Raw genomic sequence first — 25,596 nt, forward strand, 5'->3', positions numbered from 1 at the left:
AAGTTATGGAAACAGCCCAAATGTCCATTGACTGATGAATGGATAAAGAAGATGTGGTGTATATATATATATATATAATATATAATATATATAATGGAATATTATTCAGCCATCAAAAAGATTGAAATCTTGCCATTTGCAACGACATGGATGGAGCTAGAGAATACAGTGCTAAGTGAAATAAGTCAGTCAGAGAAAGAAAAATACCATATGATTTCACTTATATGTGTAATTTAAGAAACAAAATAAATGAGCAAAAGGAAAAGAGAGAGAGAGGAGAGAGGGAGGCAAACCAAGAAACAGACTCTTAACTCTAAGGAACACATTGATGGTTACCAAAGGGGAGTTGGGTGGGGGGATGGGTGAAATAGGTGATGGGGATTAAGAAGGGCACTTGTGATGAGCACCGGGTGATGTATGGACCATTATATTGTACACCTGAAACTAATATTACACTGTATGTTAACTAACTGCAATTTAAATAAAAACTTAATAAAAAGAAAGAAATAATATGTAAAATAAAGCATAGTTTGCTAAAATGACAGACCCATACAAATATATATTTCATATGAATTTACATTTTTGAATACCAGGTATTTTTGCTTTACTATTAAGAGCTTTAGACTATTTTTTTTCCTTAGCTTTTTCCTATTTCTAACCTTCTCCCTTTTTAAGAATAAAGGTAAATCAAAACTCATCTTGATAGTGGATTATTTTGCCAATTGTTTTTTCTGGAAAAGACCTTTATTTAAAGAGATCCCTTGGATGCAAAGAAAACACAGATTCCATCAAAACTACTGTGTAAGAAGACTTTGCCTCTCACAGGGACAAAAACCAATTAAGGAAGAACAAAAAGATCTGACCAAGATAGAGTTCTGCCTCCATTGGTCCACATAAACATTGCTCAGTGAAAACAAACCAAAGAAGAATATAGGTACATCACGGAAGTCAACGATATCCTAGACAGGACAACTGCAGTCTTCAATACCTATTCTGCATCTGGTACACTGCTGTCTATGTCCAGTCCCTGTCTATATAGAGTATACTCACAAGCTTATGAATAAGAAGAAGGTAACATCTAAAAGAAACACACTGGCAAGGCCATTAGCCAGTTTTAAAATAGTCACCATGAATAGCATAAGAATTAGACCATATGAGTCCACAGACAAATTCAGTCCCCTTCTAGGAATGGCAGCACCTTTAACTTTTTCTTTTTTAATACTAACTTTGTACTCTTTTAAGGGCAGTTTCATCAAGGTATGTTAGAATACATAAGTTTATTCCTCTTATGTTTTCATTTGCCATAAAAGCTGAGCTACCATGCCTTCTTTATTCAGATTAAGTACAGGAAGCTGGGCAGAGAGAATCCATTGGCTCTCCCTAAAGTATGGGACAGCTAGGACATTGCAATCCCAAATATGCATTTCCTTGGGGATGGTGTAGACATTTAGCTCCAGTTGTAATTCTACTTGCCCTTCTATTTTCCTTCCTTTCTTTTTTTTTATTACAAGGATATTATATTCATGTAGTCTTACTGCAAATCAATTAACCAGGTCACCAATACAAACAGTGAGATAAAACAAGGAGTACTTCTGTTTTGAGCAGCATAATGGCTTAAAAATTATAAAAGCCCTTTCAAATGAAAAAAAAAAAAAAAAACACTAGACAAAACATGTATCTTCTAAATGTATTTTTGGGCTGGTCCCAAATAAAATAATCCATAAAGCACAAAACAAAGTAAAAGCTTATGATGCAAGGTAATCAAGAAAGACAACTTTTATCCTGAGGGCTTCTACCAAATCTTGGAGACCCCAGTTCCCATTGTCATGTCTTCAAGTTCTACTATGGAGAATCTCATAAATGGCCCCACACCAGAAATGATAACGACAAAGGCTAGCCCTCAATATAAGGGTGAAGTAGAGATAAACATGCAAAGCAAAATACCTTGGCAAGGCCACTTGCATATCAAAGACTGAACACTGGATGGTGAGGGGAGGGAAAAATCTCTTGTGAGAATTTATAAGCCCAAGCTGGCCTTTCCATGATTTTATGGTCTAAATTCATGCTCCCTCTGTGATTCAAAAACTCCTCAAAGAGAAATTTAAATTTATGGTGTTTTTAAATTGATAGGGCATCCATGGAACTGAAAAGTATAAAAGCCACCTGGCTAGCATGCTAAAGCAGGTGAAAGAAGGGAACTGATGGTCTCTTAATTCTTTATTTGCACTTTTTTTTTGATCCTCCTGATTTGAGGCTAGGCCTTCATCTCCATTCTCTACCAGTTGTCCAAAGTACATAATGCCTCTGGTTTTATATCCCCAGAGAATAAACCTCTAAGCTCCCAAAAGAATAGAAAAAGGGAGGACACTGGTCACCATTTTTAATCAGACTTCCAAAAGCCCCTGTTTTGCTCCCACCCCTAACACACACACACACACACACACTTGCATACTTCCTTCTGCAGAATGTGGTAACTTTCTGGAGTTCTCCAGGACAAATCACTTTGTTTCTCTTCAGCCCCCACACCTTCACCCCTGCCAACACTTTGGCATAATCTTGTTCTGCAAAGTCCTTTACTGTATCTCCACTCACTTTCTAAAACATATTGTGACTGAGGTTACAGATGACTCCTCATTTTCTTGAAGGTGAGGTTAATGTGCTTCTTGTTCTCTGGAGCAATTTTATAAAAGAGATCTCATTGGACATTATTTTTTTCTTATTGTTTCACATCTTCCTCACTGGTTTTGAAGTAATTTTAGAGAAAAGATGGAGTAGAAATGTCTTTACTTCACTATCTTAAAATTGGAGACCCAGGCCACTACTTTAAAAGTACAAATTTCCCAACAGAAAAACACTAGGAATTCTCTAATATTGGTGTCTAATGTAGAGAAAACTCAAGGGGATCACTTGCCTAGTCTAAGGGACTATGAGGTCTCCAGCTAGAATCTGTTTAAATTGAAATCCAAAGTAAAATTATTCTAAGATAAAATAATTTGCCATTTATGTGATAAGATTCCACATAATTTAGGAGCAACATCTCAGAAATTACTAAATGGTTTTGCAATGAAAACCAACCATTATGATACGCTAGTATCAAAGTGTCAAAGTCTAGGCCACCATATGGAATTAAGTCGTGCACCACACAAAAGTGCCATTTTTAAAGAACTTCATTCCTAGAGATATTGTTGATCTAGATATAACAATTTTCCAGTAGAAAGTAGTCAAGGTCTTATAATTACAAGATCATATTATTATAACAATATTCTGACATATGGAAGTAAAATGTTTTAAGGAGGTGGTCTCTTCCCTTAATTTACACAGTCACTATCTAGCCTCATAGAAGTCCTGAATGAAACTAACTTGCCAATCAAATTCACATGTATAAATGTTCTGAGAGGGACATCATTTCCAAAGTGTAATTGTTATAAACTGAAGTGACCCAAAATTCCTATGTCAAAGCCTTAACCCCACATATTACTATGTTTGAAGATAATAAAGACCACCAAAATCAGCTTGCTCTTTGGTGGCAAGGCCAGCAATACACTTTACTCTCCTACCTCAGGGGTATATTGACTCTCCAGCCCTATTTCATAATTTAGTTCTGTGGGGATCTTGATTGTCTTTTCCTTCAATCAGATAGCATACTAGTCCATTATATTAATGACATTATTCTGAATGGATCCAGTGAGCAAGAAGTAGCAACTACTGTAGGCATTTTGGTAAGAGAGTAAGAAATAAATCTGAAAAAACTCAGGCGCCTTCTACCCCAGGGAAATTTTTAGAGGTTCAGTGGTGTGGGGCATGTGAAGATATCCCTTTAAGCAATGAATAAGTTTTTGCATCCGGCCCCTCCTGCAACCAAAACTAGGCACAACACCTAGTGGGCCTGTTTGGATTTTGGAGGAAACGTATTCCTTATTCAAGTGTGTTAGTCCAGCCTATTTACCAAGAGACTCAACAAGCTGCTAGTTTTAAGCAGGTCCCAGAATGAGAAAAATCTCTATAACAATCCAGGCTACTGTGCATACTGTTCTGCCACTTGGGCCATATGATCCAGCAGATCCAATGCTACTCAAGTATCAGTAGCAGACAGCAACACTGTTTGCAGCCTTTAGAGGCTTCTGTAAGTGAATTTCAGGACAGGTCCCTAGGATCTGGGAGCAAGCCCTGACACCCTCTGCAGGTAACTATTCTCCTTTGCAAAACAGCTTCTGTCCTGATACTGTGTCTTGCTAGAGAATGAAGGCTTAATCATGGGCCACCAAATTATCATGCAACCCAGGCTGCCTTCATGAACTGGGTGTTACCTAATCCACCAAGCCACAATGTAAGGCATCATCAAATGGAAGTGGTGTATAGATGATTCGGCCCACGCAGGCCCTGAAGGCACAAGTAAGTTACATGAGTAAGTGGGCAAATGTCCATGGTCCCTACTTCTGCTACAGTACCTGCTCTCTTCCAGCCTGTACCTGTGGCCTCATGGAGAGTTCCCTAAAATCAGTTGATGGAAGAAGAGAAGGATCCAGCCTAGCTCACAGATGGTTCTGTACAATATCTAGGCACAACTCCCAAATGGACAGCTATAGCACTATAGCCCCTTTCTGAGATATACCCCTGAAAGAGACAGGTAAAGAGAAATCTTCTCAGTGGATAGAATGTAAAGCAGTATACCTCGTTGTTCACTTTGCTTGGAAGGAGATATGGCCAGATATGCGATTACATACAGATTCATGGACTGTGGCCAATGGTTTTGCTATATGGCCAAGGTCTTGGAAGAAACATGATTGGAAAGTTGGCAAGAAGGAAATCTGGGTAAGAGTTATATAGATAGACCTCTCTGTGTGGGGAAAAATGTGAACATATTTGAGTCCCATGTGAATGTTCACCAAAGGGTGACTTCAGCAGAGGAATATATTAATAATCAAATGAACAGGATGACCTGTTCTATGGATACTATTCACCTCAGTCATCCTTCTTTCTCCAGTGGCTCCTATCATCATCAAATGGGTTCATGAACAAAGTAGCCATGGTGGCAGGAATGGAGGTTATTCATAGCCTCAGCAATATGGACATCCACTCACCAATGTGAACCTGACTGTGGCCATCACGGAGTGCCCAATATGCCAGCAACAGGGAGGAACACCAAGTCCCTAATATGGCACCACTCTCAAGAGTGGCAAGCTAGCTACATGGTAGTAGGTTGATTACACTGGACCACTTCCATCATAGATCTAGGACAGTACTTTATTCTTACTGGAATACTTATCCTAGGTATGTATTTCCCTTCCCTGCAAACAATACTTCTGCCAAAACTACCATCCATGGACTTACAAAATGCCTTGTACCATAGTCATGGTATTCCACATAGCATTGCTTCTGATCAAGGAACTCACTTCACAGCAAACAAAGTGTTGCAATGGGCCCATTCTCATGGAATTCACTGATCTTACCATGTCCCGCACAACCCTGAAGCAGCTGGCTTGACAGAGTGGTGGAAAGGTCTTTTGCAGACTCAATTAAAATACCAGTTAGGTGGCAATACCTTGCAGGGCTGACACAAGGTTTTACAGAAGGCTGTATATGCTCTGAATTAGCACCTGATTTTTGGTACCGTTTCCCCACTAGGCAGGATTCATAGGTCCAGAGATCAAGTGGAGGGAATGAATAGAAGTGGCATAACTCTCTATAACCCCTGGTGACGCACTAGTAAAATGTTTGCTTCCTGTCTCTTGTGATCTTATATTTTGCTGCCCTATAGGTCTTTGTTCCAAAGGAAGCAATGCTTCCATTAGGAGACAATAAGATTACATTGACCTGGATGTTAAGACTGCCACCTGGCCATGGGGGCTCCTCTCAGCTCTGAATCAACACACAAAGCAGGGAGTTATTGTGCTGGCTTGCTTGACTGATCCTGACCAATACGTTAACTTACACAACAGGAAGACACACTTAATTCTAAATATGCCTTTTAGAAAAAATTATAAAGCCAGTATAATGCAGTTGGTTCCACAGGGTCTGATTTTGCTACATACCTCCCTTTACCAACAAAGTGGTTAGATTTTAAGAATAAAGCACTTCTTATCAAGCCTCATTTGATTGGTACCTGGATTATGAATGAAACAGAAAAGTGAGCAGTCTGATGAGGCTGAGTGTTTTCAGAGATTTCAATATGTCACACCTAGGCATTGATGATTAAAAGCACTTCTACTTTGATCCAGAAGACTACTTGCAATGTCTTCCAGGAATTTAAATAGTTCCTTTCTATGCATATTATATAGAACACATAGTAAGTATAAATATAACAATTACATTTAAGTCATGGTTATTAAGATTAGTCCATTCGTTCAATTACCCTTAATTCATTTCACAAATATTAAATGAGCACCTAAAAGTGCAATGTATACTGTTGGTCTAATCACAGACATATTCTTCATTCCTTGGATCATGTCCAGTATGTGTTTGGAACAGAAGCATTGAGATATGCAAACGACTGAGAACAGATATCTGCTTCCATTGCATTAACTCTCAGATACACTAGCTGGTTTTGGTTAAAAGATGGTATAATATCAACATTACCTAATGCCAAACTTAAACTCAAATACTGGTAAGTATAAATAATTCAATCCAATAATATCATAATTATTTAAATATAAAATAAGCAATAGTGTATAAGAATAACATAATCTAAAATTACATCTTAACAGGAAAACTGTTTTAAAATTCCCTTACCTCTTGTTTGTAGTCCTTTTCCACAGCCTTCACTGCTGCCCATTATCCCCTGCCTGACAGACTCTGGCACCAAGATACAAGGGCTCCATTTCTGTGGTTTCCATCTGTGATTACAAAGAACAGCAGACTAAGAATTTCACCATGACAAACATGCGGAAGAAATACATCACATAAACAGTAATTCAGTAAAAATGGATTTAAAACCAATGTCATAAAATGGAGCCCTGGCATGCACTAGGGAGGACAATAGTCCACTCTACCCTAGATTCATGGTTAATGTAGTATTTCCATTTTTAAAAATGTGGACATTTTCCATATAAGCTGTAGTCCATAGAGCAAGGTGGCAGTAAAAATCCTTAAAAGCACAGATCAAACCTAGAAGGTTTACCCTCATTATCTAAAATTACCTTAAAAAAAAAAAAAAGAAAGAAAAGTAGAAGGAGGAGGAGAAGGAGAAGGAGGAGGAAAAGGGAAAAAAGAGAGAGAGAAAAAAAACCCTATGTCCCACTGGAGTTTTAGAGTATCAAGGCTTGAAAATCTGAAAGTTTGGGGTGTAAACCTTCACACTTGATCTTCTGTTTCAAAAGTTTTTATAAGGTGGTGTCTAAGACTTTAAAATGACTCAGACATCTCAATAAGTCATAAAGTAAAAGGGAGGTGGGGAGTCACAGGGACCTATCTTATGCGATAGTTCATCTCATGGAAGAGGAATGGATCCACCTCTGATGAATCATCAATACTTCTAGTCCTCAAAGAAAATATTCTCTAAGGAAGCCTTGTGGTTTCTCACTGTTTTCCTTTCTCAGGTAAACAAAACTTTCTATTTTTATGACCCACAGGACAGACTGACTTATATCCTTAAACCTATCTCTTCAGAATGTACCAGAAAACCCAAACCTTAAGTGTAACCACAGATTCTGCTCTTTCCTTAGTATATTTTCACACTTTTTCATATGAGCTAATACCTCTGATAAGAGATGCTACTTCCAAAGATGAAACAGAAACATGAAGCAAAAATATTATTGACCAGCTTTGCGAGATGAAATAATTGGTATATACAGATCTCTAGAATTTTTTCATCTTGCAAAACTGGTCAGTAATATTGCATATAATATAATCATTGACCTCACTCAAGTGGCCTCCATACTGGGAATAGTTGAGCAATTGTAGAAAAATCAAGAAACGGCTAAACAAAAACTTATCATTTAAAGAAATCACCCCTTAATTTTAAATAATTGTAAATTTACTTTGCACATTACATCTTAACAGGAAAACTGTTTTTAGTATAATTCCAAAACACAGAAACTGAAATGGCAAAGGGTTTTTGTCCAATTTTTCAACAGTTATGTAGCATTCCTTCAGATTCCTTAAGTTTACTGAGGCTTTCTAGATCAAAATGAGACTATGGAGTTCAGTCTAGTTTAGTGTACTGCATAAAGTGAAATAGAAATAATTTCAGAACTCTTGTTAAACTCAGTTTTGGAATGATAAACTTGGGCTCAGAGAGGTTAAGTGAAATGTCTGAGATTGCACAGCTCAGCAGGCCAGTTGTACCTCCTAAAACCCTGAATGTTCAGCTACAGACCCTTGACTCCACGGTCAATTCTATGTAAGGATACATCACCATGCTGTCTTCCCTTTTACTTATTAACTTAATGTGTTGGGAGAGGCTCAGATTCACAGAAAAATTTCTACAGATATTTTGGTTCTGTTTTAACTTGGTAAGCATGTGAATATATCACCTTAATGGAGTCAAAAAGAAGATTCAGAAGATAATGATAAAGGTCCTATATTAGCTTGCCTCTCTAACATATCAATGAGGAGGGATGCAAAAATTGGAATCATGTTGCTCAAAATTCAAGGGTGTTTTACTGAGGAGCAGGGAATGATGCTGATAACTTGTATACATGTTAAACTAGGCATTGAGAGAAACGATAACAATGATCCAATGACACACCAAAACTGGTTTCTGGGGAAAATGGCAGGAGGTCAATGATGGAAACGAGTTCAAACATGAGTGGCTAAAATGAAGTGCAACCAGAGAGTAAAGAAAGGGGGCAAGAGAAAGGAAAAATCTCACTAATAACATCTAGGATTTTCTCTGATTATAAAAGCCCTGGGTTCATAAAAATGTCTAATGACATTTGATTTGGCTAATTTTTTCAATTGGCCCCAAGAGCTCTTTTGCTCAGCTCAGAAGTTTCAATATTTATATATGGTACAAAGGGATGAATATTGACAGTGTTTCCACAGCAGCCTTGTGGTTAATGAAGGAACACTGGTAGTCTGGGCATGTTCCCAGTATTTATTCCCATCCTCCTTAAACTGGCCATTAGATAGAAACAATGAGAATAAAGGATTATAAAATTGATAGTAATGCAGACTCTTCAATGACACTCTAATTTTATCTAATGTGAGGAGTCTTCTTTAAAAAAAAAGAGAGAGAGAAAGAAGGAAAAAGAAAAATAACCTGTATTTTCCTGAACAAATTAGCCCTTGAATTTCATAGCTTTAAGATATAGTTTTTCAAATAATCAGGAGAAACACTAGACATTTTTGCTAAAGGCATTTTTAAGTGTGCTAACTATATGAACTTTAAGACAATTTTTTTTTTCACAAATCAGTAAAACTCAACAGTGAATGGATTTAATCCAGATGTACTCTAAAGCAAAGCTTCAATCCAACATTAAAAGAATGGACACTAATGACTAAACACACAAATCTCAGGCATTGCTTTTATAAATAAAAATCACCAATTTGTCAAGAGGGAACATGTAAGTACCATAAATACTTTAAAAGTCATTTTCCTTTTTTTTTAATGTATATTTTATCCGTAGGTTAAACTTCCTTTTCTAAGAGGATGGTTTCTTAAAATGTGTACAAAACTTAAGAACCAATTTTTTTTAATGAAAGTAAATAATTATTTTAAAAGTACATATTTGTTCTTAGTTCTTGATTAAAGGCTTTAGGATGAAAATGATAGAATAAGGTAACTTATGTGTGTGTTTGTTTTCCAGGTAAAGACTTTATCCTGAATATCTTTGGAACTTAATCCTTAAAATTGATTGCCTGGGTGGCAGAACTCCAGCATCTCACTTAAAATCAAAACATGTTTGTTTCTTTTGTTCTGTTAACTAGAGTTTCATATTTTTTACTCCCTCAAAATATATTCAAAATAAGAGAGGAAAATATTGAGGTATTGAAGATAAACATTATCTCTTCTTACTTCTCACTAAAACTTATAAACTATATAAAGAAAATAGGTCATGATTTATACTAAAATCTAATGATTATTTCAAAAGGTAACTAATTACCGATATATGGGGCACAATGAAATATCTTCACACTCTCGCTCTTCAAATAAGGTATCTGGGCATTCTTGACCTCCGTTGGCTGCTTCCTGGATGATAATCCTGTATCGAGACTGTTTTACTGTGGCATTTCCTGAAGTAAAGGAAAAATAAAATTGTAGTGCCCTTCTATGTGGATGCAGGGAAAAATCCAGGGTTAGTCAAAGGAAGGAAGGAAGGAAGGAAGGAAGGAAGGAAGGAAGGAAGGATGGAAGGAAGGGAGGGAAGGAGGGAGGGAGGAAGGAAGGAAAGGAGGAAGGGCGGAAGGAAGGAAAGGAGGAACAGACGGAGGGAGGGAAGGAAGGAAGGGAGAGAGGGAGGGAAGGAAGGAAGAAGGGAGGGAGGGAGAGAGGGAGAGAAGGAAGGAAGAAGGGAGGGAGGGAGAGAGGGAGAGAAGGAAGGAAGAAGGGAGGGAGGGAGAGAGGGAGAGAAGGAAGGAAAAAGGGAGGGAGGGAGGAAGGAAGGGAGGGAGGGAGAGAGGGAAGAAGGGAGGGAGGGAAGTAAGAACATGTGGTAAGACTACTTAGGGAATGAGAATAACAAGCAAAGACCAGGGGTTAATACTTCATGTTATACTCAGTCTTACTCCTATGAGATAGATAGTTAACAGTCAATAATAGTGATTTCAAGTCTATTTGTTCTTATATGCAAAGTTCGTTTTCCAACTGTTTTACTACTCTCTAAATTAATCAGAATGTATATTACCTATGGCATAAGAGTTACATGGCATAATCTGAGGAACCCCAGAAACTCTCTTTGATCTCAAAACAATAGCTCAAGGGCCCAGAGTTTTACATGAGCAATTCATTCCCTCCAGCAAGGCACTTCCCTCTGTGGGTAACTTTCAAAAATGCGAACACTCATTAAAATTAATACATTAGTAATTTATTTATTTATGGATATTGGTTTCTTACATTTCTTAGTCCTCATAACCTGAGACAATATGTATATAATTGGAATTTAGGGAAAAGGCACTAAAATTGTGACAGAACAAAATATTTTCTACTTTCTGGTTTGGCTGAAAAGGAGAAGTATTAATAGGCATCTCAATAAAGACAACCGATGTTCACTTTAATGTGCTGGGGCACTCATCCCATAATCTTTAGATTCCTCTTAAATCAATAACAATAATAAAAATCAATTACATTACGGTGGCTAGTAACTATTTCAATTACCATGTGCAAAACTTGCACTAGATATAAAGATACAAATTATTGAACTTCCAATTAAACAGAAAGAAAAGGAGGCAGATAGAGATACACCAAGTTTAAGACATCAGTAGAGCGAGAAGTATCAACAGTGTGCAGTGTTAGGAGAGTAGAGAAGAAAGAGTAATCATTTTTGTCTCTGGAAATCAGACAGCTCCGGGAGGAGGCAGATTTTATTCTGGGACTTGAAATCTTAATAGAAAAAGAAAAAAGGCTGAAGCCATTTTGGGCCAAGGAAAGTTTGAGAAGAGGCACTGCTGAGACATAAATGGGTGCATGGAATTCATAGAGTAAGACAGGTAGCTGCATTCAGATGGAAAATGTGTGCATTTGGCTTGTGAGTGTGCACATGTTGAGGGCGGGTTGCAAAGAACGAAGAGAAGGGGTGGTATAGGAGAACATGGAATTAATTGGTAGGTTCAGGACAGATAATGGATCTAACTATATTAAGAAGAAAATTTCTAGAAAGCCAGCAAACTAAGTGGAGTGTGACAAAAGGGGAAAAAAAGAGCTCTCATTAAAATTATATATTCACATGCTTTTTTAAAAAAATCTTTAGTACAAAGACTTACAGTGAGAAACAACTGACCCACAACCAATTCCCTGTCTTCCTTCCAGAACACTTTGAACTCTATTTAGTTCTTCTGTGGTTATCTCCAAATTTATAAATAATAAGCTTATGTCATTGCTTCTTGATTCATTAATTTTAGACATCATTTATTGACTTTCTGCTATAACTGATGGGAGTTTACTTTGCACCACCTTTCAATTTTTTATAATTGTATCACTATTTTTATGCCTCTAATGGTTATTTAAAGGCTTTAAATAACCCATTTTTTTCCAGTCCCACTTCTCACTCCTGCCCTCTATCAGACCAGCCACCACCGTTCTAAAGAATCTCTGTGGGTAGATGAGCTTCCTCTTCTCTTGCAGTCCACATTCCTGATAAGTTAGGTCATAGCTTCCTGTGCTGCATCATCACTTTCTCTACTCCTCAGTCTTGTCTATTAAGTTTTTCATAAATGAGTTTAGAGCTCTAATCCACTGATGGTCCTCCCTATTTTTTTAACAAGGAATTAGGGCTTTTATAATTCATTTCTATTATTTTAATGAGATTACGGGAAGAAGAGGAAACCAATATACTTATACATTTCATGATCTTGACTAAGTTAAGCAGATGTATAGGATCTTTTCCATCTACTTACAGATCTATTCCCCTGCTTTGCTTTTTTTTTTTTTTTTCCCCCATATTTAATCTACTGTCTGCTTGGGGAACTAATCATAGGAGTGTATCAGTGACTCTCTTGTCCATTGGCTTCTGGTTGGGTTTGGCCAACAGAAGGATGGGGCACACAATACAAGGAGAAAAGATGATAAGAGAAGAGAAAGATCAGGGAATTTATTCCACCAGATTTCATCTTCTGGATCACCTCAGTTTGTTCTTTACCTCAACCAAAAGCCATGGTTTCTATGGAATGGCCCTTTCCTACAGTTATAGTCCTACTAATTGTTCCTACCTCTATCAAATTTCAGTATCCTAAATGTCACTAGTCCATGTACTGAACCATCTCCTGTGACCTTAAGTAACCCTTCCCAGTCTTTTGTAAATAACCCCTTCATTAAATTTTCCCCGGTTGCCCCATTTAAATGGGCCACCTGTTTCCTACCAGGACATGCTAATAAAATCAAAGGAGACACGCTACTATATGACAGGGAAGAATGTTATAATTGGCCCTTTTCTAAAAGTACTTAAGGTCCTATGAGGAGTATAAAATAGAAGGTTAAAGAGAGAAATAAAAGTGTAATTAAAACAGTTCTAGTGAAAAACTGAGCATTTTCCCTTTAAGTTCAGGAACAAGACAAGAATGCTCACTCTTGCCACTTTAATTCAACATAGTATTGGAAGTCTTAGTCACAGAAATTAGACAAGATAAAGAAATAAAAGCATCCAAATTGGAAAGGAAGAAGTAAAACTGTCACTATTTGCAGATGACATGATACTACATATAGAAAACTCTAAAGACTCCACCAAAAAAGCTATTAGAACTAATAAATGAATTCAGTAAAGTTGCAGGATACAAAATTAACATGCAAGAATTGGTTGTATTTCTATACACTAACAACCAGCTATCAGAAAGAAAAAAATTAAGAAAACAATCCCATTTACAATTGCATCAAAAATAATAAAATACCTAGGAATAAATATAGCCAGGGAGGTAGAAGACCTGTACTCTCAAAACTTCAAGACACTGATGAAAGAAACTGAAGAAGAAAAAAATAAATGGAAAGGTATACCATGCTCATGGATTGGAAGAATTAATATTATTAAAATGTCCATACTACCCAAAGCAATCTACAGATTCAGTGCAATCCCCATCAAAATACCAATGGTATTTTTCACAAAACTAGAATAAGAAATCCTAAAATTTGTAAAGAACCACAAAAGATTCCAAAAAGTCAAAGCAATCCTGAGAAAAAACAACAAAGTGGAGGAATCAATCATACTCTCTGATTTCAAAATATACTACAAAGTATACAACAATAATCAAAACAGCATGGTACTGGCACAAAAACAGACATATAGATCAATGAATTAGAATAGAAGTAAAATAGAAACAGAAATAAATCCACACTTATATGGTCAATTAATCTATGGCAAAAGAGATAATATACAATGAGGAAAAGACAGTCTCTTCCATCAATGGTGTCAGGAAAACTGGACAGCTACATGCAAAAGAATGAACCTGGACCACTATCTTATACCATACACAAAAATAAATTAAAAATGGATTAACGACCTGAATATAACATCTGAAACCATAAAACTCCTAGAAGAAAAGATAGGCAGTAAGCTCTGTGACATTGGTCTTAGCAATACTTTGTGGACCAGTCTGTCAGGCAAGAGCAACAACAGCTAAAATAAACAATTATATTTATTTTATCAAACTAAAAAAACTTGCACAGCAAAGAAAACCATCAACAAAACAGAAAGACAACCTACTGAATGAGAAGATATTTGCAAATTATATATCTGAGAAGAGGTTAATATCCAAGGGGTGCCTGGGTGGCTCCGTCGTTAAGCATCTGCCTTTGGCTCAGGTCATGATGCCAGGGTCATGGGATCGAGCCGCGCATTGGGCTCCCTGCTCAGCGGGAAGCCTACTTCTCCCTCTCCCACTCCCCCTGCTTGTGTTCCCTCTCTCGCTGTGTCTCTCTCTGTCAAATAAATAAATAAAATCTTTAAAAAAAAAAAAGAGGTTAATATCCAAAATATATAATGAACTCATGCAGCTTCATATAAAAAAAAAAAAATTGAAACATGAGCAGTGGACTTAAATAGATGTTTTTCCAAAGAAGACATACATATGGCCAACAGACATATGGAACGATGTTTAACATCACTAATGATCAGAGAAGTGCAAATCAAAACCACAATGAGTATTACCTCACCCTGTCAAATTGGCTATTATCAAAAACACAAAAAATAACAAGTGCTGGTGAGAATGTGGAGAAAAGGGAACCCTTGCACACTGTTGGGAATGAAAACAGTATGGAGGCTCCTTAAAAAATTAAATATAGAACTACCATATAATCCAGCAATTCCACTTCAGGTTATTTATCTGAAAAAAAAAATGAAAACATCAATTCAAAGAGATCTATGCATCCCTCTGTTCACTGAAGCATTATTTACAATAGCCAAGATACAGAAACAATCTAAGTGTCCATCAATAGCTGAATGGATAAAGAAAATGTGCTATATATACACAATAGAATATTATTCAGCCATAAGAAATTAATATCTTTCCATTTGCAACAACTTGGAAGGAACTAGAGGGCATTATGCTAAATGAAAGTCAGACAGAGAAACAAGTATCATATCATTTCACTTATATGTGGAATCTAAAAAGCAAGACAAACAAAACAAAATAGAAACAGACTTGTAGATACAAGAAACAAACTGTTGGTTACCAAAGGGGGCAGGGGTGGGGGGGTGGGTAAAATAGGAAAGGGGATTACAAGGTACAAACTTCCAGTTATAAAATAAATAAGTCATGGGGATGTACTTTTTAGCATCAGGAATATAGTTAATAATATTCTAATAACTTTATATGGTGACAAATGCTAACTAGACATCATGGGAATCATTTCATAATGCACAAAAATATTGAATCACTATAATGTACACCTGAAACTAACAGGATATTGTATGTCAATTATACTTCAATAAACAAAAAAAAAAAAAACAGTTCTGCATAATAATATAAAGCTATCTTCATTTGGGTGGGGCCAGCTTTGTAAATAATTATGCCTTTAGGAATAAGTCTCTTCTCCCATTGTCAGGTAATTCCAGTTACACTGTACTTACTCTGAAAATTATTGCTTACCCTTAAGATTTGTATATGTGTGGGTTTCTGTGTGTGTATGTTGTCCAAGGGTTATCTTAGAAGACCCAGAAATAAAAATTGAAAAGAATAGGAAAAATGAAACAGATGCCTTTACCTCACATTAAGAGAGAACATGGATCAGTGTCTCTCCCCTCCCACTGCATGCATGTGTGCACACACACACATACACACACACACAATGAACACTCCCACCCAGAGGTTTTCTGCTTTATGGTGTAATTCCAGGTCAAGTCATTCAAAGTTTAGGGAACACAGTTGCATTGATTATCCTGCCCTACAGAGGTTCAGGTTGGGGCTGAGAAAGATGGATTCCATGGGCAAAACAAACTTTTAGAATAGAGGCTAGATTTTTTCAGAAAGAAAGCTGATTGACACTGTACAGAAATGAAGAAAAATGTGCATGTTTTCAAAGAGAGAAATAGAGATAAGGGATGATCTTGATGTAGGGAAACAACACCAGGATCTGCGAGATAGCTGTTAAAAATTTTTCTGTGTAATGTGTCTCTTGGTCCTTAAACTTTGGAATGGTCATATTTAGCATTCAGCTTTAAAGGATTTTTCCACCCTCTGTGACGTAAGTGCCTCAACTTATAACCAGACCTACGGCAGAGTCACTTGTGCACAAGCGACATGATTTAGCTGGTGTCACGGAAACTTAAGGGCAGGCAGCGTCTGGGAACAGACAGTAGCGTTCTCACTCCACCTCTACTTCGGAGCCAGCCTGCAGGGAGCTGTACCAAGGAAGGACAATAATTCCAGAAATCCAAGAAGTAATTAGCAAGAGAAGAGGATGCATCTGGTAGCACCCAACATCAAGGTCTGAAGTCAGAGAGCAGAGGATGAGCAAAAGGCTAAGTGGAAGCTCTCAGGAACTGATGTCAAACAGAGCCTCCCTTTCTGTTGAATACACCGACAATGATTTCAGCGAAGTAGACAGAGAATGGAAGATAGTGACTTTGAAGGTGGTAAAGATTTGGATTACCTATGTGTGTAAAATGCATGATAAGTTTCCGGGAATTGTCTCCTTAGTCTGTATCAGATCCGCTTCTGGGCATTTTGCATATGCTATCTTATTTTATTTCATTTTATTTTTTATTTTTTTCAAAGAGAAGAGCAGTTTCTTCTCTCTCTCTTTTTTTAAGATTTTATTTATTTATTTGTCAAAGAGAGAGTACAAGCAGGGGGAGCAGCAAGCAGAAGGAAAAGCAGACTCCCCGCTGAGCAGGAAGCCCAATGCGAGGCTCGATCCCAGGACCCCAGGATCATGACCTGAGCCAAAGGCAGATGCCCAACCGACCGAGCCACCCAAGCATCTTATTTTAAAATTATCATTATTGTTCCCACTTTACAGATAAGAAAATGGAGGGTGGGGGAGTTAAATCATTTGCCCAAAGTCACCTAGCTAGTTCTAAAACTTTTAAAACTATGCCATTAAACCTGTGGCTAAACAGACATCAAAGTCCATGATCTCTCCATAAGAGACTTCAGGGTGAAACAAAGAGTGAGGGGCATTCCAGGGAGGAGTTCACATCATAATTCCTCTGTTATTCCCAAGGAATACCTCTTCCTTTTTAATCAATTCTTCAGTTGGCAGAAGGTTTCAAGTGCCAATAAACACAGTGCTTGTGGGGCTTGGTGAGTGATGCTTCCAATCTCATTAGGCCTATGAAAAATAACAATAAATTAAAGTTCCTGTTTGCAAACATAAATAACTGTTCAGCCATGATTATGGCTAATAAACAACTAGTCTAAATTCAATTTTGATTTATGCATATTTTATCACCACTTAGTCATCAGGCATAATTACATTTAAGTTATTAATTATAGTCAAAAGAAGTAACATTTAGAGAAGATGGCAGCTTAAACATCAAGAGCCATATTTAACATCAGAAATATACAAGTGAGTTATTTATCAGTATAGAAAGAATAAGAGAGATTTATAGATTCTCTGTGAAGGTCTATACCAGTCTTTTCCCAGAAAGATGGTAGCAAAGGTGGATGAAATCGTCTGTAAAGAGTAGCTCTGGGTGATTCACGGCCAGGCAAGCTAGGGCACATCATACTGAACTGAAGATCATGAGTGCTAGTCCCTGGTGTCAGGGCTAGTCAACCAAAGATTGGGGCTAAAGAATTGACCCCCTAAGTTTCCAATCGATTTGAAGTCTGAGAGTAGGCAAAGAGCAAGTGGAGCATGGTAGAGCACAGTGAATATGAGCACTGGTTGACAGGAGAGGCAGGCTGGAGAGGACCACAGGAGGGGAGTTTTCTAAAAGCAAGCAGGTGTGCAAAGTAGATGTGGGATGATTGTGTATCAGCAATATCTCTTAATGCCTATTGAATATCAGCAGATATTCTGCTGCCAATCTGCAGAAATCTGAAAGTCGATTAAAAAAAATCACTGCTCTGAATTTCCTTTGTTTCTCAATTATCTCCATTATTAATAGGTCTAACAGATCTTAGCGACCCATTCTGCTTCATGGCACCAATATTCTTCCAGGCTCATTGCCTTAAAACTCTTGATTCTCATCTGGTGCTCTTTGTCCTCCCATTTACATATCAAGTTTACCATTAAACAAACAGAACCAAAAATCTGCTGGTGATTCCCCTCTAATTGATCTTTACGCAAAAGGATGGCACCAATATTTGAAGAGTCCTATCATATAAAGAACCACACGTAAATACGTCCTGAGGTTGAGTTACAACTCAGGTGCCTACTACATTCCAGGTAAGTCCTTTAATCTTGCTAAACCTCAGCTTCCTTGGCTGTAAAACAGACCAAATAAAAGTTTCTATTCTGTATGATTGCCGGGAGTATTCAATGAAATACTGCCTGTAAAGCACGTGCATATTGCCTGATACCAGGAGTCTTCTCCAACATGAGTTCATGAGAGAAGGTGAGAAGAAAGATTTAAAATATATATATAGGAGAGGAAACCCTTCAAGAGTTGAGGCTTCTTCACATTAAAAGAAAAATGTGACAAACAAACTGGTCTTCTATTCAGTGCTATGTCTTGGGCCATGTTCCAAGCATCCAGGAGTAGACCACGAGTGGCTGAAAATCATCCCACATTCCTGGTAAATTAAATTACAATTGCAAGGCAATTTGTATCAACCACTTTCTCGTATCATTGGAGAGGAACAGATAAGGTGATCAAATACCTTGTTTGCTCAAAGAAGTCCTAGTTAATGCCTGTTATCCCGGCTTACATAAGAAGAGCTCATCCACTCGCTTTCAGCAGTGCCTCTGTTTGTATGAAAATTATATGATCACTCTGAAAAAAAACCATCCCCCCATGCAAATGTAAGAAACAAGCACATTTTGTTTCTCACTGCAGCGTAGGGTTGCATTTCAAATGTATGGAAAAGGTAGACTGCACTGCTGCTCTTAAAATTATCTACTCAATCTGATCACTGGGCCTTTTTATTTCTTGCCATAGAGTTCTGCTTCAGATAGCAGTTCATGCATCCGAAGAAGATGGTCTTGTGCCCCAAGCACATTTGTTCATGAATCATTAAATTAAAAATGAAAGGGAAAGGAAAGTATAGGGCTTACCTGAAGATAATTGACTGGAGCTACGTGATATGTGTTGTTATGATAGAAACATCACGAATGAAAGCTATATAACTAAAGAGAAGTGGCGTTTAATCAAAGTGAAGCATTATTATAAGAGAAAACAACTTTCATTTGGCAAAAATTCCAAATGGTCATTAAGAAGTCTGTTTCTATGTCAGTTCAATGGACAGACAGAGATCACAGTGTGATGTTAGACAGCACAAGTTTCTTCAGCATTAAATCCCCTAAAAAGAACATTCTCTCTACTGACTAATTATACACAAGAGAATGCCCCTCTCTAGTCTATTCACAATCATTGCTGAGATTTCCTTTTAGGAAAGTTACAAACCAGGATTCACCACCAGCCCAACCATCTTCCACTTAAATCTGGAGAAACAGATACTGTGATTCTGAGTTCTTGGACACAAGCACTTAACACATACAGTGTTGTCATTGTTGATAAATATTTATCAGGTTTCTGCTATATATGTAGGAGACACACATAGGTGCTGTGCGTGATACTGAAGCGTACATACATGCATTATTAAATCTCCCCAGTGAAGCAGAAGTGAAACTTGATGTATGGATAATAATGTAGAAGTTCTCCACAGTTTTATAAGTATTCAAAGATAATATAAACTTTGTATTTACTATCCAAAGCCCATCGATCCAGTATGCTCTGTCTTTGTTCGAGGAGCAATGGAAAGCTTAAATAGTGCACACCACAATGCCCTAGAAAAACTCTGAGTAGAGTTTTCATGTACTTCTTTCCTATTCATCTTGGTGTTCCAGATAGAAAGCAGATACATCAAAAGTAGTCTCCCCCAACCCCCTAAGTTCCCTCCCAGCCTAGACCTCCAAGTACTTCAAAATGAACACTGAGCCTATCTATATACCAATGAAATTAAACAAAATTGCAAAGCTTTTCTGCTAAACTTTCCAGGACTATTGAAAATAAGCTCCAGGATATCTATATACTTCTTTCATTTTAAAATGTTGCCTGAAAAAAAATGTACTCTATATTCTTAAATGTTCATAATCATCATTCACTTTGCAACAGAGGCCACATTCAACGGCTCTGGCAACAGACAGGACCTCCAGGGCTCTGATTTCTAATCCCAGCTCATTACTGAATTGCTATATGACCTTGGGCAATGCACTTAACCTTTCAGAGCTTCAATTTTCTTGCTTATCCTATGTGGGTAATACTGTTGAGCCAACTCATAGGACGCTGTTAGGAATGCCTAATTAAATTGGATTTAAAGCATCTTGCAAATGTAATGTGTGTGGTTTGTGTGTGTGTGTGTGTGTGTGTGTCTACTTAAAATTCCTTATTCCTTAAAAATGCAAACCCTTAATTTCAGACGAAGCAATTCATGTTTATACCTGCATAAACTATCCAGGACAACCGCCGAGCAAATAAACATGTTCTCTCTATGGCACATACCATAAACTCACTGAAGCCTATGCAATAGTTCTAATTTCTAGGGACTATCTCCAGATTCCTCTACTTGCTATCCTCACCACTGCAGCTCTTAAAACATCTGCAGTTTGTAAAGCTGACCTTATGTGTGGCCTTTGAGTGTGGCCCTTTGAGTGTGGCCCTTCCTTTCTCTATATATGATAACTGAAGTCACCCACAACTGATCTTGCTTTCTACTCAACCCACGTGGTCCTTAATGCTGGCTAAATATTAGAATCTCAAGGGATGCTTTTACAGATTCCTAATGCCCCCCCCCCAACCCAAACTATTTAAATCAGAATCTCTGGTGGGTGGTGCCCAAATATTGGTATATTTAAAAAATCTCCAGGGCAGAGAATCACTGATTTAGCACATTTAAAGCTCGCATGTCTTATTCTTCCAATATGTAAAACAGGAAAAAGACAATGTAGCATGCTTAACCAAGCAATAGAAAACAAATGAGCACTAGCTAAATCATTAATGCTCTCAATACATTTAAAAAATGCAACCTGCCCTCTAGCTAAGTACATCATAATGGGTATAATTGGAAATGTGTACTATAAATGAGGAGGGTTAACAACACTATTTATAATGACAATTTGCACTTCTCTTTTCTTCTCGCCAACCCGTGCTGAAATGACAGGGATTTATTTTCCCTCCATGCAGACCCCTTTTCATTTTAGCAGATGAAATGTCTAGTGGCTGCTTGCTACATGGATCCCTAACACATTGTACTCCATCAGCCTTAATAGTGACATACTCTGCAACACCACACTGCCCTGTATATAGACAGGTCTGAGGGACACAGATGTCATCAAGATATAAACTCAAGACATAATCATTATTAGGCATGAGTACTGAATCATCTATTCAAAACAATTCTTTTAAATAATCCATATTACCCTAACTTCTTAATGCTTTATGCCTTCATAGGCATAAAGGGTTGCTATTACTACCCAGCATTGTCTTGACAGCTAGAGGACAGAAGGACTTCCAGGTCAAGCTTATGTGTCACAGCACAAGGAGAACACAACTCAGGGATATACAACTAGCAACTTCAGACCCTCAGATCCTCTGTTCTTCTTACAGATAAGTCAAGTGTTATCATTTAGCTATCTGCCTGCCATGCTCAAAATGCACCACCACTCACTATGGCTCAACCACATGAATCCTCGTTTCTGCAACTTTGTGCAATGTCCCTTCTAGGATGTGTCTACATGTAAAAAATGGTTTACCTGAATGTAAGGTGTGGGGGGATCCTTTAGACATTAATATCAGTTGTGACATTAAAGTTTTTGTTTTGGGGATAGTAGTAAGACGAGTTAAAATAACTGTAAAGATAAACCAATCAAAATAAAGTTTTCCACTTCTAACTATAAATTTTAGCACAATGTAGACAAAGACTCTTAATTATCCCTTGTATGCATGAGCTGCATGTTATTTCCTGTCTTCTTGTTTTCATTATTTTGCAGCATCAACATAAAGCCTCTAGGTTTTGAAATTCCTTTTTTTGGCTTAGTGTTGATGTAATAACTTAGAATTGGTGAGTCTGGAATGTCAATCAGGTATGGGAACTTAGGAAAATATTTATCTTCTGGTACCTCGAAAGGAAATAATTAGAATAATTTATCTGGGGCTTTAAAGAAGAATAATCAGGTAATGGAATGTAATTACTTCAGGGTTTGGAATCTGGTAATATGTAACAAGGTTTGTTGGGGGACAGGTTAGTGTTGGGGTAAGTTAAGTGTATTCCTTCTCCCTCCTCATCTAGGTAACCCTTTATGCTTCCTTTGAGACTGAACAGATGGTCACCTCTTTCAAGAAATCTTCCCCACCCCACCCTCAGCCAAGTAGCCCTCTTCCCATGCTTCCATGCCTCTAGAAAGATTCACGTTGCATCCTTTTGTCTTCTTGTCTGTCTCTGCTCTCCAGGTCTTGTAGTGCTTAAAACCTAGGAGGCATCTAATAAATGACTGTTGAATAAATAAGGGGATGGATGAGTGAAAATCATAACTGGATGAAAATATAGCCATCTACATTTTTTTTTTCTTGAATGGAAAGTCAGAGACATTAGTTTCTACCAATAAGGCAGACTATATATCTGGAGAAACTCTGCTGGCACACAGAAAATTGAATGTGGAAGAAGTTTGTTTTTAATTCAATTTAAAACATTTATCTTTTTAATTTTGGAAATTTTCAAACATATCAAATGAACCCAATATATCCATCCATCAGCTTCAATAATCACATGGACATGCTTTTTTTTTAAAAAGCCCTTTCACGCACACCTGAATTATTTCTAAGAATATTCAGATATCATAACACTTCATCTGCAAATATTTCAGAATAAATTTATAAAAGATAAGGGCCCTTTTGATTTTTTAAATTTTTTTTTATTAACATATAGTGTATTATTTGTTTCAGGGGTACAGGTCTGTGATTCATCAGTCTTACACAATTCACAGCACTCACCATAGTGTATACCCTCCCCAATGTCCATCACCCAGCCACCCCGTCCCTCCCACTCCCCTCCACTCCAGCAACCCTCAGTCTGTTTCCTGAGATTAAGAGTCTCTTATGGTTTGTCTCCCCCTCTGGTTTTGTCTTCATTTTTCCCTCCCTTCCCCATGATCCTCTGTCTTGTTTCTCAAATTCCTCATATCAGTAAGATCATATGATACTTGTCTTTCTCTGATTGACTGATTTCGCTTAGCATAATACCCTCTAGTTCCATCCACCTCCTTGCAAATGGCAAGATTTCATTTTTTGATGTTTGTGTAATATTCCATTGTATATATACCTCATCTTCTTTATCCATTCATCTGTTGATGGACATCTAGGCTCTTTCCATAGTTTCGCTTTTGTGGACATTGCTGCTATAAACATTGGGGTGCATGTGCCCCTTCGGATCACTACATTTATATCTTTGGGGTAAATACCCAGGAGTGCAATTGCTGGGTCATAGGGTAGCTCTATTTTCAACTTTTTGAGGAACCTCCATACTGTTTTCCAGAGTGGCTGCACCAGCTTGCATACCCACCAACAGTGTAGGAGGGTTCCCCTTTCTCTGCATCCTTGCCAACATCTGTCAAAAATATAACCATTGTGGGTGCCTGGGAGGTTCAGTCAGCTAAGCATCAGACTCTTGGTTTCAGCTCAGGCCATGATCTGATAGGTGGTGAGACAGAGCCCTGCAATGGGCTCCAAGCTTAGTGGGGAGTCTGCTTGAAGGCACTTGCCCTCTGCTCCTTGCCCTACACATGCATGTGCTCTCTCTCTCTCAAATAAATAAATAAATCTTTAAAAAAAAATAAAATATAACCATAATAACACTTTCATACATAGAAATATAAATACCAATTCTAAAATACTAATAAATACTCAACTGCCATTGGGTTATAATTTGGGTCCCAAATGTCAACTGAGCTATAATTGGTTGACATGTCCCATAGGTTCCTCCCCCTTTTCTTCTAGTTTTCTTTGAAATTCTTTTTGAAATGCTTTCAAAAATAGATTATAAATGTATGTTTAAAAAGGCAGGCAAGTAAAGTTTTGGAGCACTGGCCCTTGATGAAATTTCTCCATTGTTGGCAGTGAGGACATGGCTTTTAATAGATACATTAAATCAAGAAGGAGGAGACAAAGACTGCATGGCCAGAGCATAGAGTGATGTTTGGGCGGAGACTCTCCCACCTAGAAACACATAAAGTTGGAATTCGCTTCATGTGTGGATAGTGAAAAAACCTACTGTGACAGACAGAAAGAGTGGGGCTGCTTTCTTGTCTTGACCTTGACTCTAGAAAGAACAGGGGAAAAAAAGAAGTCACCCAGAATTTTCCTAACCAGATGCCTCTTTATTAATACATGTGTGGAGCTGGAGTTAGCACTACTCTATCTGAAGAAGAAAATCGAAGATGATAATGTTTATCATGTGCTCTGGATTATTCTGGAAAAAGAATATTGAAATTCTCTAAGAAGGAGATACTGCTCTAGAAATTGAAAATACAACAAAACAAAAGAAAAAAATATTATTCCCAACCTCATGGACCTTACATTCTAGTGGAGAGAGAAAGACAACTAAAAAAAATAAGTTAAATATTGAGTGTTTCATACGGCAATTAAATGCTGTGCAAAACACACACACACACACACACACACACAAATAAAGCAGAGAGTGGTAGGGAATGTGCTTCTGTGTGTGTGTGTGTGCGGTGAAGAGAGGGAATGTTGTAATTTTAAACTTCAAAAGCCTCAATGAGAAGGGGATATTTGAGCAAGAATATGAAGGACTGTGGTGGTCATCTATATAATATCTGGAGGAAGATAAATTTAGGCAGAGTGAATACTATGTACAAAGACCCAGCAGAGTCAAATTCCAGAGACAGCAAGGGTGGCCAGGGTGATTGCATCACTGGGTACACTGGAGTGTGGAGTCGGAGTGGGAGTGGAGGGAGGGATGATAGAAAAGGTCAGTGTCTCCACAAAGAAAAAGAAATCAGATGCCTATCTAATATCATACATAAAAATGAATTATTAAAGTTCTACATGTAAAAGTTTCTGTAGAAAAACATAGATACCTTTATGTTTTGGGGATAGGAAAAAACATCTTAAAACACAAAAATGAAAATCACACAGTAAGTAATTGATAAATTCAATTAACATTAATATTAACCATTTCTGTTCATTGAATGACAAAACTCACTCTGAATGGTTTATCTGCACAATGGGGAACAAAGCAAGGTTTATTTTCCAGAATACAATCTTCAAAATAATAAGAAAAACAACCCAAGCACTTGCCATGCTTCATTCCCTTGCAAAGTGTTCTACATGAATCAACTCAATCCTCATAACAATCCTAAAACACAGTTACTCTTATTATTCCCATTTT

The 25,596-nt window shown here is 37.4% G+C and overlaps 1 protein-coding gene across 1 annotated transcript in view; it reads right to left on the minus strand.

Moving 5' to 3' along the window:
• THSD7B (thrombospondin type 1 domain containing 7B) overlaps positions 1–25,596 on the minus strand; it is an 870,666-nt gene that overhangs the window by 328,867 nt on the left and 516,203 nt on the right. Inside the window, exons 11-12 of the mRNA XM_032411208.1 lie at positions 10,044–10,173; positions 6,730–6,833 (exon numbers count right to left, since the gene is read on the minus strand). Of these exons, the coding sequence (XP_032267099.1) occupies positions 6,730–6,833; positions 10,044–10,173 (234 nt within the window). The remainder of the gene's footprint in view (positions 1–6,729; positions 6,834–10,043; positions 10,174–25,596) is intronic.

This window comes from Phoca vitulina, unplaced genomic scaffold, assembly GCF_004348235.1.
Source record: "Phoca vitulina isolate PV1807 unplaced genomic scaffold, GSC_HSeal_1.0 scaffold1, whole genome shotgun sequence".
NCBI lineage: Eukaryota > Metazoa > Chordata > Mammalia > Carnivora > Phocidae > Phoca > Phoca vitulina.